General features: G+C 36.5%; 1 protein-coding gene across 1 annotated transcript in view; it reads left to right on the top strand.

Moving 5' to 3' along the window:
• Positions 1-360: 360 nt before the first annotated feature.
• LOC127625911 (hexokinase-2-like) overlaps positions 361-15,519 on the top strand; it is a 74,718-nt gene continuing 59,559 nt past the window's right edge. Inside the window, exons 1-2 of the mRNA XM_052101363.1 lie at positions 361-568; positions 12,998-13,160. Of these exons, the coding sequence (XP_051957323.1) occupies positions 506-568; positions 12,998-13,160 (226 nt within the window). The 5' untranslated portion in view covers positions 361-505. The remainder of the gene's footprint in view (positions 569-12,997; positions 13,161-15,519) is intronic.

Genomic DNA, 15,519 nt, shown 5'->3' with positions numbered 1-15,519 from the left:
ATATATATATATATATATATATATATATATATATATATATATATATATATATATATATATTTAATTCAAAACAACCTTTTGGTGTTATAACTTTTCACAAAAAATATGTAGCTCCATCAATATTCAATAAAGGAAATATAACTGGTCAATCTTGATACACTTTTGGACCAGAAAAAAAGCAAATGTGCCTTTAGCCCCACTGTACCCTATTCCACCGAAAAATACCCAACAGTTTCACTTAGTTTGGAGGCAGGACACACCTTCTTCGCGGCCAATCAACGGCTACGATTCCAGTGACGTAAAACTTCTCAAATTACTAGTGCAAAGTAATTGTGACATCACTTCGCATCATCATCTTACCGGGACAGCGCAAGACAAGTCAAAGCAAGAGTTTGAGAAATTTGAAGAACATGAGCACGCACCCAAAGTGACTTTAAGAATCAGTTCAGAGTATAATTAAGACACTTAAGAAAGTTACGAGACCCCCCCGTGTTGACTGAAGACGATGATCGCCTCTCATTTACTGGCATACTACTTCACAGAACTTCACCATGACCACGTCCAGAAAGTAAGTACGCTTGCCGGCTTTCCCCAAAAATCAGCTTATCGAGATTTTATACGGTATATTAACTTCAGCAGGTGGCTGGATGGAGATCATAATCTAGACTTTACGGTACTCGTTTGTTGTTAGTCGTTCACATCCTATAATTTACACATGCGTGCAAGCGAGGTCTGTGCTACATCAATGAAGATAATTACAATCCAATAAATGTCCACCGATGCCAGACCGTGTAGATTGGATTAAAATATTAATTAAGTGAAATATACATAGTCATTATTATTTGCCCCGCAATTGCTGTGATATCCACAATTCAGACCAACGAAAATATTTTTATTTCCTAATAGTTTCTTGTGTCAGCCCGTAAACCGACAGTTTCCGCATTTTTGGAAGTATGGAAACTTACTAGTAGTATAGGAGAGCTGCTCCATACCTACTGTATAATAATCACCGAATAAATTATTTTTATTTAAAATTTGTTAATTAAATAACTTAACTTTAACAGTTTGTTTATGGTCAACATGATGTCTATAATATAAATCAATGACATATATATAACAATAATGGGTGGACCCGATAAGCGAGTTTTCCTGACAGTGTCTCTTCCTGCTACGACAAACTGAGCGCGTGATGCTGCTCTTGTAACCTGAGACAAGAGCGCCCTTGAGTCACACGTCAAAATGCGCGCAGCTTCATGAATGTCCGCAGAATTCCATTATAACATCACAATGCAGTAACCTCTGACACGTCTATAGGCATACAGGGTTGTCAAACAGTATTTGGACACTTTATCACACTTGGGACACACTTAAAGGGATAGTTCACCCAAAAATGAAAATTCTCTCATCATTTACTCACCCTCATGCCATCCAAGATGTGTATGACTTTCTTTCTTCTGCAGGACACAAATTAAGACTTTTAGAAAAATATCTCAGCTCTGCAGGCCCATTCAATGCAAGTGAATGGTGACCAAATCTTTGAAGCTCCAAAAAGCACATAAAGGCAGCATAAAAGTAATCCATTCAACTCAAATGGTTAAATCCATATCTTCAGAAGCGATATGATAGGTGCGGGTGAGAAACAGAACAATATTTATATCCTTTTTTTTATTATATAAATCTCCACTATCACTTTCACTTTCCTCAGCGCTCTTCTCTTTTAAGAGTTCTTTTGTTTTGGGCAATTTGCATGAGAATTTAGCTATAGTAAAAGGGACTTAAATATTAATCAGTTTCTCACCCACACCTGTCATATCTCTTCTGAAGACATATATTAAACAACTGGAGTAGTATGGATACATTTTGTGCTGCATTTATGTACTTTTTGGAGCATCAAAGTTCTGGACACCATTCACTTGCATTGAATGGGCCTACAGAGCTGAGGGAATCACGCCGGCGCACTTGTGATGCTTTGTCAACATGGCTTTAGGACTCCGTTGCGGAGTATTCAGCTGGCGAATGTCCGTTCCCTTGCAAACAAATAATAATTACTTTTCTAACACTGCTGCTCTGTGTTTCATGGAACCTGGCTGATCACATCACAGACACGGAGCAACAACACCCAGACTCTTATCATTATTCTAGGAGATTTCAATAAAGCTAACCTCACTCATGAGCTGCCAAAATACAAACAACACATCACATGCCCCACCAGAGAAAGAAATATACTGGACCACTGCTACACCACTGTAAAGGATGCATATCGCTCTGTCCCACATGCAGCTTTAGGACTCTCTGATCTGGTTCATCTTCTCCCGACCTACAAGCAGAAACTAAAATCAGCTAAGCCTGCTGTAAGTACTATAAAGAGATGGACCAATGAAGCAGAGCTGCTACAGGCCTGCTTTGACTGGACTGATTGGAGTGTTTTTGAAGCTGCAGCCACAGATCTGGACGAGCTCACATATACTGTGACATCATATATCAGTTTGTGTGAGAATATGTGCATCCCTACCAGGACATTTTTCTGTAAACCATGGATTACAGGAAAAGTCAGACAGCTTTGTCATGCCAAAGAGGATGCTTTCAGAAGTGGGGATAAAATATTGTTTTGAATACAATGACTAAGGAAATCAGATTGAAGCTACTCTGGAAAGCTGAAAAGAAAACGTGTTCAGCCAATGATCCTGCATCTGTGTTGAAAGGCCTGAAAAGCATTACCAAGTATAAGTATTATCCACCCATAAATAATGCCATATGCTCAATCATATGACAGCCCAACTTGAATATCGTAATGGTAATTTACTTTCTTTCTTAAAGCAAAAAATGTACACACCATGTACAGATCTAAGGCAACCCGCTTTACACAATGTCCCAAATTACCCTTAGTCACCCTATAAATGTCATTGCATTAGATTACAAAATATCAGTGCCATTTAAAATTGAAATTTGTGGATCTGTCTGTACATAATGATCCTTTCAGATCATTCACTGCACATCATTTCCTGAAGTTATCTTTAAGTTAAGTCTTCTTTTAAGTTTATCATTTAACTATTATTTGTATTGTAAAGCCAGTTCTCGCCTCCTCCTTTCCATTGATCCCTTTACACCGACCCAAAATAAAAATTACCCATGGCCAGAAACATAATTGAGATACATACTTGTTCATCCTGTATTGTGCAATTAAGCAATGCTAAAAATTGTTCCTGCAAGCAATTTGCAAAAAGCATCAACTGAACATGAGTACCTAAAACATAATTTGTCTAATCTTGGCTCTGCAACATAGTCTTATTAAAAAGACAAAACTGTACCTTGTAAACATTTAAAGAGTGAGAAGATACAGTGACTACTTTCTGTATTGCATCAATACAGCATAAATAAATCTGATATGGCATATGCAAAACAAACAAACAGAAAAACAAACAAACAAACAACAACAAAAAAAAATGCATTTTTATATATGTAGCATGTTTCCTAATGGAATTTGAATATCATATGCTCAAATATCAATATTATTAATATTATTTTAAATGTATGTATGTTTATGTGGCCATTTATCATATGCCAGCAGATGGCATAATCAATTGTGCTATGATGGAGTAAATACTTCAACACTGACACATACCAAACCGCATAAATGATGCCTCCACAGGGCAATCAGATGGAAGAGCAATCATAGTGGCAAACCAAAGGGCTGTTCCAAACACAAATACCAATGATTTAGTGAGTTCTGAATTGCGGTTATTCATTATTTTAAATATATATTATAAAAAACAAATATTAATTACAGCCCAAAACCTTCAGTCACCACACATAATGAAGCATTTACTGCTTTATTATTGGAGAGGGAATCACCATCACAACAACTAATATAGATACGCTGTAGTAGAGTTCTCTCCACTACCGTCCACCCCAACGGAGCAGCCGTCGGCCATCTGCATTACGATATTATTTGTATCGTAAAGCCAGTTCTCGCCTCCTCCTTTCCATTGATCCCTTTACACAGACCCAAAATAAAAATTACCCATGGCCAGAAACATAATTGAGATACATACTTGTTCATCTGTATTGTCCAATTAAGCAATGCTAAAAATTGTTCCTGCAAGCAATTTGCATTAGGTTGCAAAAAGCATCAACTTAACATGAGTACCTAAAACATAATTTGTCTAATCTTGGCTCTGCAACATTGTCTTATTAAAAAGACAAAATTAAAACAGTTACCAATTACCATTTACTTTTCCATTCCTTTGATTTTATTTGAAGTACCTCCAAGTTAGTCTAAATTCTAGATGGAGAAAAACGTTGTCTGTGATAATTGTGCTGCTTGTGTAGCCCATATTTATATGCTTATATCTGTGCCATCTACTGTTAGCTACATACAGTACTGTATGCACCTGATTTCTGGGTATTGCTGTTTAGTCATTGAGTCATATATTTATGAAGCCATTTCTGCAGGGAGACAGGACCTTGAGTTCAAGGTGACTAATAATGTGGATGTACAGTCGCACTCTGTTATACTTTATTCCAGAATGCAAATCATAGTTTGCACACTGTAAAAAGAATGTTCGCAACTTAATGGAAATAATGTAAAAATGTTGCATTAAAAACTGTTAATTGGTTAACTGGTAGTTTAATCGATTGACAGCCCTAAAATTTAACGTACTGTTTTTTGTGTGGATATTTTACTCCATCAAGCCCCTGAAGGGTGAATGTGGTGGGGAAAATATTAGTGGCGTGGGGAAAAAAATAAGCAAACGCTTTTGCGTTCTCTCTCAAAATTTGCGTTCCCCTGAGAAACTATTCGTTTTCTTGCTAATTATTTTGTGTTCTCTGGCAAAACTTGTGCTCTCATATATGCATTCCTGCTCCTGAATGCTCTGCAGGCTATTATATTTATGGGAGATGACAGGTGCTGGTGACATAATTTAAAGCATTAATGAGACCAAATTTCTTGCAGAGGGTTTTTACCCTTTAAGGGCTCAGTACACACTATATAAAGCCATGCTTTAAAATCTATACACAGATCTGAACACTTGGCACACAAAACACGATGATGTTAACAATTCATGATGAATGGGTAATTTTGAGTAGAAAATAAACTTCAGACTTCATAAAACAAAAAGTTACCAAATGTAACTACAAAATCAACAATAAAAAGAGCGTGAATCAACTTGTAAACAGTGAAACCATGCAAGCTCATTAATTATTCAAGCCCAGTACGTGCTGGGAACACCAGCTTCGAAAAGTTACGTCAAATTTACTCAAATTAACAAATAAATATGACAAGGTTTTCTACTTTAGGATTGAAACATGAGGATGCATTTTAAAGACAACAAAAAAAATCATAAATTATATTTACTTGCAAGTTAGAGCATTCATTTTGACATGTTTGAATGGAGTACAAATGTAGAATTTATTTGATATTTTCAAGTTCATGTTAAAACTTATTTATTCAATGTAGAAAGTACTTAATCTTTTATGACAAAATAATGTCTGAAACATGGTATCTATTTTTACCGCAAAATTCTTGCAACCACGACTGCCAGTGTTTACCATAGAGTTAACAGAATATTATTTTTACAGAGCATGAATGATTTAGTTCTCCAATAATTTTGTCATTTTGAAAAGATAAAAATGCTGAATTCTGCTGTTGGGTATGTTATCACAAAAGGTCAATATGGGTGCAATGAACTGTATCTTTTACAATAATGTTGGTAATGTAAATTTTTTTTTCTTTATATGCCAGGTACAGAACTTGACTTTTGAAAATTTGTATTCCCAGAGAAATATTAACTGTAGAAAAAAGTGTGACAACTAGCCCCGGTCTGCCCCTACATATACATACTTTAGCCTATGTATTAGTGAATTGAAGCTGATTTGTTTAACGTGTGACCTTGGCAATCCGTCTCTTATGTTGGACAGCTGCGTGATGTTTTTGTTCCACCGTGGTGTCAAATGTCATATTCTAGAAACAGCCTTATGGGTTTTGCCTCTCAGGATAGTTCTTAGTATTTACAGAGAAAGGCCAGTTTTGTTGAGGAGAAATATGTGAAAATAAGTGTGAATATGGATGCTGTCGGCAGCTAGAATCAATGTGTTTGAATTGTGCCTCAGTATATATGCTCTTGTTCAGATGTTATTCCCAGTGAACTCTTAAAGGAGAATTGAACACAGTGTTTCCTCTAAGATTTTGTTCAGAAGCCGAGATGTTGTGCGTCATGAGCCTGCAATGCTGGATCTGTATTGATGCACATCAGTGATTTCTCTTAAATATTAACCGGCTTGAGCACAACTCTTTATTTCATGCACACAAACAAACAAATTGAAATAGTTTTATTAATATCCTGATCACATGGGTTGCCAACTTAACAGAGGTGCAGTGTATGCACAAGATTCTGTAGTATTACCTACAGACGTCAGTTATTCATACGTCTTAGTCAGTTGTACATTTCACCGCAGTTTCCTAGTGAAATTAACACTAGAGGCGCTACAAGCGTTTTATTAAATTTCACACTTCATGAGTACAATGGCTGAATCTGACTTTCGAAACACTTTTTGCACTTACACTGCTATTTTATAATATCAAAACACTTTTATCACAACGCATAATTTGAAAAACTTTGCATTTAAATGCTTGTATTACAGACCCACACTTATTACAATGTCATTAGCTTCCATAGTAGCTTACCTGAAAGAGTATTGGTTTTTGACTCTGAAGATTGAGGCTCGAGCCCAGCCAAACATGCATGCTGACACGTGAGTCGAAAGTGTCCTAGAAGTGACATGAAGTGACGTGATGGCTTCAGAAAATGTCATTTTAATTCCACCTTTTGTTTTTGTGCACTATCAGTTAGCTTTAGGTGTTGGTTTAGGGGAAGGATGTCCATTTTATTTACATCTCATTTGCCTTACCTCTCGTTTGCTTTTTTAGAACACTATTGGTTAGGTGTAAAATGTTGCCATGGGCACATTATTATTATGAGATCAGGCTGGGATTAAGAAGAAGCCATTTAGCGTGGCATGGACATTCGTAAACGTTCATTTTGTTTAACTCAATTCTGGTACTTATGTTATATTTCTACTGCCTTTGCCAAAGTTAGGATAGATAGGTTCTCGCGAACAGCCTTTGTTGGATGGCTATACGGTGGCATCTATGTGAGTGTGTACATGTATTTGTGTGTATATGTGGTGGGGTCCCTTTCGTTTCATACCAGCCCCATTCAACTGCGTGCAGTGTAGAAAACCCACAACTGACTGGGGCTAGAAAGCGTTATGTTGCATCAAGAATATTAATGAACCATGTGAAATTCATCAGTGGTGCTTATTGAGAAAACCTATAGGGGAAACACTGGAACCATTATTGAATGAAAGAGAGTTAAAAGTGAGGTATTTAATAATACGTTTTTTACTTATTGTTACATAAGTGTTTTAACATCCTAACAACAGTTATCATCTTGTAATGTGTTGTTGATGCAGTGTGTTGATGGCTGTAACAGCAGTGGTGCATAAATTGACATAATTTAAAGCATTAATGAGACCAAATTTCTTGCAGAGGGTTTTTACTGTGCTGACTATTATTCACATTTAAACGCGGCAAGCTGTAATCATGCAAAAAATAAGTTGTGTCTCCCATTAAACCCACCTTTACTAAAAATATGAATTTTAGTAGTCAAACTCAATAATCAACTAGTCAGTTGTTGGACGACTAGTTGATAAGTCGACCACCATAGCACATTTAACATTTCAATGTTAAAATACTTAAACCAGCTTAATGTAAAGAGACTACCATAAGTTAGCCATTTTTAGGTTGATTTCCCCAAAAAGTGTAAACACTGTGTATCTGTGACCAAAACATCCATCCAAACTTCCTTACACAGCAACATTGTCTCAAGCAATGGCAAGGGTTTTGGGCTGGACTATCTGTTTGTTCAGCCAATGGTAGATGGAGGAAGTATTCGGAAAAGCGGTTTAAAAATATATATATTTCAGTTTAGTGGCACAGAAAATACACACTTCAGGATTTGTGATTAAAATGTTTTATTGACTCATACATTAAACAAAGAAAAGATAAACATATATACATAGAATCAACATTTAACCCCCACTATTACCCCTCCCCCTCCCAATTTCCATCCCCACCCTGACCCTCAACAAACATTCCTGTGGTCACATAAAGAGTACACACACACACACACACACACACACACACATAACACCACACATTAACAACTATACCTCTTTCTCCACTGCCCCTCCCAGAGAGTCCTCCAAGAATGACAAATATTTGCCCCATTTCCCCACAAACAAGTCCAAATTCCCCAGTCTTCTAGATGACCCTTCTTCAAAAGCCACCACCCTCCCCATTTCCGACATTTTGTCTGGCGATCGTGACACTGGTTAGGACCCAAATTATATGTTTTTATTCCCTATATTGATGAACGCCCCATCTCCAGAGTCTTGGGCTAAATTAAATTTGAGTGCCCACTACATCACACATAAAACTCTAAACCTTCAACAAAAATTCTTGAATCTTAACACACCACCAAAAACATGGGTTGTGTCTCCATCAAATTTTCAAAGGATCTTAACACTCCACTCTCATGTAGGTCACCGAGTTTATTAACCTCCCTCACAATCCACTCTGACCAGCTGAAAGAGGACTTATTAATACATAATTTGGGGTTCAGCCATATGCTCGAGGCAACATTTAAATAACACTTTTGTCCATACCGAGTGCAAATGTGAGATAAAGGGGTGTAACTTAACTTGTCTTAGTTTGATAGAAAGGCTTTGCAATGGCGAAATAGAGGCAAGAACTTCCTGATCAATACAAAACCAGGGATAGGCTCTCTCAGGTAGCAGCGACCAATGAGCCAAATGTCAGAGACCAAATGCATCAAAATAAAACAAAATCTTCTGTATGCCTAGCCCACTTTTGTTGGCCTATGCAGTTTACCCAAATGTAATATGGGACCGTTACCATTCCAAATGAAGGACTTCACTATGCTATCAAATTGCTTGAAATAAGAGAGGGGGACTTCTATAGGGAGAGACTGTAGCAGGTAATTGAAATTTGGAATAAAATTAATTTGAATAATATTTACCTTCTCAAACATAGATAAATGTAATGAAGCCACCTGCCTACTTCCCTTGAAAACTTTTTTATTAAGGGTTCAAAATTAAATCAAACAAATTTGCTGGGAATAAAATACCCAAATACTTAATACCCTGTTTGGGCTCCTGGAAGGTGCCCAGCTGAAAAGCCGTTACTGGGCAGCCGCAGTACACTACCTGAGCCAAAGCTTTGGATTTAGCCCAGATTTAAACTCTGTATCTTAGAACTTAAAGAACTTAGAAAAGGAATTAATAATTCTGTGGAGGCAAGGATCTAATAGGGTCAGAGACGAATAATAAAATCTGCGTGAAGCAAAAGCTTATGTGTCACACCTCCCACAACTCCCCCTGGAATATCTTCCTCATTTCTTATCGCGGTTGCTAATGGTTCCAGGGCAAGACAGAACAATAATGGGGAAAGAGGGAAACCCTGCCGGGTGCCCCTATCCAAAGTAAAAATAATCTGAAATTAATCCATTCATTTGTACTGCCGCCACCGGGTGTCTATAAAGGAACTTAATACAACCAATAAAAGTATTCCCAAATCCGTATATTCTCTTTTTTACTTAAAATTAACTCTTAAAAAGATAATCCCATTCTACAATATCAAACGTCTTTTCGACGTCAAGTGAGATGGCAGCGACAGGAGTCTGATAATTCGCCAATGAACACATGATATTGATGAAACGCCTAATGTTATTAGAAGAGCTACAGCCTCGAATAAACCCCACCTGATCTATATGTATAAGAGATGTCATAAATTAATCGGTTTGCCCAAATTTTTGACAACATTTTACCGTCTAGCTGGGTTAGGGAAATTGGATGGTAACTCTTACACTTGCTTGGATCTTTGTCTTTTTTAAGAATCAGACTGATCCGGGCTTGTGTCATGGTTGATGGAAGCTTTCCATTCTTTAATGATTCCGTATAACTTCTATTAAAAAAAAGAGGAGCCAATTCTGTAGCATAAGATCTAAAAAACTCAGCGGCAAATCTATCTGGCCCCGGAGGAAGTTGTGTTTATGGAGGAAGGTGTGATCCTCCATGAATAAAACTCCAGCCGCTAAGTGGAACCAGCACAAAAAATAAAATAAAAAATGTGCTCCATTGCCTCAGACAGACAAAGGAATGTTCAGACTGGGTCTCCATGTCTTCCAACTTCTCTCAGACATGCTCCAAATCAACCTTGGTCGCTAGTGGATTATCAGATAATTCCCTCTCCGATGACTGGAGATAATCAATTTGTTTCTTGACATCCCACACTATTGTAACCACCTCAGTGAATTTCGTCTCCATGGCAGTGATCGATTGACATATTACAGCAAGATCCTCCAAGTCAGCAATGACCTTCGTCAGCATTGCTAAAATTTCTCACTGAATTTCCCTAATTTCCCCAACCAAATCGGCTCCCTGGCTCGAGGCCTCTGCGGGGGTGTCAGCTTGAGTGTCTTTTAATGTCTCCACATCCTGAGGGTTTTGAATTCTTTGACATATTGTCCTCCTAGAACAGTTATTGTACAGAGTATCAAATCTCACTTTTGAATTATGACATTAATAGTGTTAAAACTAGCAAAGAGTGCAGAGCTCGCCGTTCACACATCCGAACCTCGAATGGCGTCACGTGACTCCTCCACACTTCAGTTTTAATCTCCCCACAATAGTACTGCCACAGACTCTGGAGAGAAATACATTTATTTTACAATCTATAAGGAAGTCGTTTAAAGCAGCTCCTCATCTGATATAATGACTTTTGGGAACTTCAATTTTAAAATCACAATTTGACCTTTGATTGAAATGTGGTATGGGAAATTTTAGCTTCCCTTTCTTGTGAAAGAATCTTCAGCTGGTATCAGAATGTTGATAATGACCTGACGGTCTCATATTACTCCTGGCCTTTAAAGAAAGGCAGCTCTAGACTAGATCTTTGTGTCTGGTACTGCCAGCCAGAGTGCTGGAGCCTACTCATTATTAGTGATTGGATGTTGTATACTTTCATATGTTAAGTTATCTGTCTGTTCCACAATTATCATAAGACAAGGATAATGAATGTAGTTTTATTTTTGCCTACCTGTTTAAACACTTTTTTTAATGTTTGTATACATGGCTATGTTTGGAATGGAATGCTTTTTTACTGCTTACTGCGCAGTATATAAAATAGTATGTGAAAGAGTATGATAGTAATAATAAATGTCTCAAACAGTAGAATGCTACATTGTTGTCACATGACCTCAATGAATGGTTAATTCAGTGAATACTGTCCAGTTTTCTCTATAATAAACAGTTATTTTGCCAAAACATTTTTTTTTTTTTATCAAACTTTGCAGTAGTACATGCTGCATACATCAAAATGTTATTAGTATCATGGTAGTTTGCCATTCTTATCATACTCTTCACTCACCGGCCACTTTATTAGGTACACCTGTACATCTACTTGTTCATGCAATTATGTAATCAGCCAATCATGTGGCAGCAGTGTAATGTATAAAATCATGTAGAATGGATCAGGAGCTTCAGTTCATGTACACATCAACCATCAGAATGGAGAAAAATGTGATCTCAGTGATTTAGACTGTGACATGATTGTTGGTGCCAGATAGGCTGGTTTGAGAATTTCTGTAACTGCTGATCATATCACCAATATGTATGAGTGATATTTATACCAATTAAAGCCTTTGCTATATAGAGGTGAGTGCCATTTCAAGTAAACCAGATACAGTGTTGGGTGTAATCTGATTACAAAGTAATCAGGTATTGTAATATAATTACTTTTTTAGTAAAAAAACAACAACATAATTTTAAAGTTTGAATGAAAAATTCTTGTAATTTTATAACAGTTATTGTCTTTCAATCAATGTAATTCATTTTAAGAACATTACTTGGGGGGGGGGGGCTGGGGAGCTCAGCAAGTAAAGACGCTGACTACCACCCCTGGAGTCGTGAGTTCGAATCCCCTGGAGTCGTGAGTTCGAATCCAGGGTGTGCTGAATGACTCCAGCCAGGTCTCCTAAGCAACCAAATTGGCCCGGTTATTAGGGAGGGTAGTGTCACATGAGGTCACCGTCTCGTGGTCGCTATAATGTGGTTTGCTCTCGGTGGGGCGCATGTTGAGTTGTGTGTGGATGCCGCGGAGAATGGCGTGAAGCCTCCTCATGTGCTATGTCTCCGTGTTAACATGCATCAAACCACGTGACGTGCGGACTGACTGTCTCAGACTCTGAGGCAACTGAGATTTGTCCTCAGCTACCTGAATTGAGGAGATGGAGAACACAAGGACTTAGAGTGCATTGGGGATTGGGCATTCCAAATTGGGGAGAAAAAAAAACAAGTACATTACTTGGGTTACACATTCCTAAAATAATACTATTTATGTAGAATACATATAAAACATAAAAATATGTTCATTTGTACTGTACGTCTGAAGAGTCACTAACAAGTCATTGTAAGGGAGAAGTGTGTGGATTTGAGTGTTTGACTTTATATTTAAGAAATATTGATATTATTTTGAATTTGCTGGGCAAAATTCAAAATTTCAAAATTTCAAAAATTCTTTTCTGTGAAAGTTTAAATAACTTAACAAAATAACTTTAAAATTAAAGAATTGTTTGTAAATCAATAAAATAATAGTTTGTAGTGGATTACATTTTGAGTAACTTTCCCAACACTGGCCAGATAGTAGAAATAATTTAGCCTATTTAGTTTAAGATCTAAAGGCTATTTAATCAAACAGAGGTGAATTTTTGTCAACAGTGGATGAACTATGACCACTTGTATTGACAGTATCAGAATTTAACTGTTGTTTTGAGTGATGGAAATTCATATAGGCTTGATTTGAATGAACCAAACAAATGTATCAGATATTCACTGTTTATCTGATTTTCTGTCTCAGGTGGACAAGTACCTTTATCACATGCGGCTGTCCGAGGAGAACCTGATGGACATTTCAAAGCGGTTCAGGACGGAGATGGATAAAGGTCTAGGCAGAGACACTAACCTGACCGCGGCTGTCAAGATGTTGCCCACATTTGTCCGCTCCACACCCGATGGAACAGGTGATTTCACATACTTTATCAAACATTACATGAGATTTAAACATTTAAAAGAATGAGAAATGTAATCATTCTACTTCATAACAAGAACAGAAAGTACAGTTGATTATCCGTTAATGTTTAATGTGAAAGTACCTTTTAAACTGAGCTACTAATCAGGGTACTGCATTGGATGTCAGCAAAAGACTTGGTCCAGAAACATACTTTACACAAGTATGCAAGCAAAGATGCAAAATGCGTGAAGTTACCTTCAAAAGTCTGTGCCTTTTAAACTTAATGTGTTATTATTGAGGTAAGTAGCTATAAATATATCTTATTTATCCAGTAATATTATCTGTTGCGGCAATTTTGCGCAGAGTGACCACCATACTAATATACCCTTGACAATGTTTCTCCTGATGCATTTTCCTGCATCGCAGTTCAGTGTCAGAGTTTAGTTGTAATCAGTAAAATTGGATAAAAGAATAAATTAATGAATAATCACATTTGTTCATTTAGAATTTTATTTAATGTATAGAGTGGTGGTGGCGTAGTGGCTAAAGCACAGGGCTGTTAATCAGAAGGTCACTGGTTCGATCCCCACAGCCACCACCATTGTGTCCTTGAGCAAGGCACTTAACTCCAGGTTGCTCCAGGGGGATTGTCCCTGTAATAATTGCACTGTAAGTCGCTTTGGATAAAAGCATCTGCCAAATGTAAATATATATAAATAATCCTTCCTCAAAACAAATTTCCAAAATTTAATTAATTAAAATGTTAATGGGACAGTTCACTCAAAAATGTAAATTATCTTATAATTTACTCACCCTCATGCCATCCCAGATGTGTGTGTGACTTTCGTTCTTCTGCTGAACACAAACAAAGATTTATTAGAAGAATATCTCCGCTATGTAGGTCCATACAAAGCAAGTGAATGCTGACCAAAACTTTGAAGCTCCTAAAAACACAAAGGCAGCATAAAAGTAATCTTTAGGACTTCAGTGGTTAAATCCAAATCTTCAGAAGTGAAATCAGTGTAGGTGAGAAACAGATCAATATTTAAGTAGTTTTTTACTATAAATTCTCCTTTTCCAGAATGCATGAAAACAAAAGAATTTGAAAGTGGAAGTGAAGATTGATAGAAAAAAAGGAGTTAAATATTGATCTGTTTTTTTAGCCACACCTATAATATAAATTGTGAAGACATGTTTTATTAAAAGAGTTTTATGGATTACTTTAATGCTGCCTTAATGTCCCTTTGGAGCATTACGATTTTGGTCACCATTTACTTGAGCTGAGATATACTTAAAAATCTTTGTGTTCTGCTGTAAAAAGTTTTACTCATCTGGGATGGCATGAGGGTGAGTAAATGATGAGACAATTGTAATTTTTGGGTGAACTAACTGGAACTGAAACTGTTTAATTCCATACCATTCCCATCCCTAGAGTTGTTACCTAATTAGGCTCACATACCTTTTGCCTACTTTGAGCATGATATCTATTGCATTGTCATTTAAAACCTTACTATATTTTGCCTAAAAAAGTGTGCTTGTGCTTCCTTTTTTTTTTTTTTTTTTTATAAAAATGCCACTCTGATATTTGATTTCATGCAATGACATTCATTCATTTTTTTATGTGTGTCCAAATACTATCGGACCCACTTTATGGAGACCCAAACCTGCATAAATTATAAATAAATAAATGTAATAATAAAAAAATAAATAAAGGAATAAATGTCTTGATAAAACAAATATAATTCGTTTTCAATTAAATTTATTCCTGAATTTATTATTGTATGACTTTATTCCTTTATTATTTTCTATATTTATTCTTAACTTTATTTTTATTCATTTATTTTTTATATTTATTTATTCCCACATATATTTATTTCCATATTTATATATTCCCATATATATTTATTTATTTATAAATGTATTTATTTTTACTTTTCTGTGTGCATCATGGAAATGAGGGAGGCGGTCCTTGCGTAGCTCCAGTGCATCATTGGTTGAGAGCTCAATAGTACTTATCGGAAGCAGATGGACGTCCCACCTTAGCACCCTCTGACTCGCACAGATTTTGAATATGCAGGGAAACGTTTTGCAGAGAGTTTAACAATCCAGGATGTGCTTTGACATTCATACCGGCCTACAGCTCTCCTAAAACATCAATAAGCACCTCTACTCTAAATGAAACATAGTTATTTGATGCGTGGTTATCGACTTAATTCGCATGTCGCGCAACTCTCTAGATATATGTGAAGCGTCAGCTATATTTTTATTTATTTTATTTTTCTTTTATTGCAGAACTTATATATACATACATACACGATCAGGGAAATGATGCATGGTTGTATCTTTTACAATGAACAATCATAACAACA

Source organism: Xyrauchen texanus, chromosome 3 (assembly GCF_025860055.1).
Source record: "Xyrauchen texanus isolate HMW12.3.18 chromosome 3, RBS_HiC_50CHRs, whole genome shotgun sequence".
In the NCBI taxonomy this organism is placed as follows: Eukaryota; Metazoa; Chordata; class Actinopteri; order Cypriniformes; family Catostomidae; genus Xyrauchen; species Xyrauchen texanus.
This window is presented reverse-complemented; position numbering and strand designations above follow the sequence as displayed.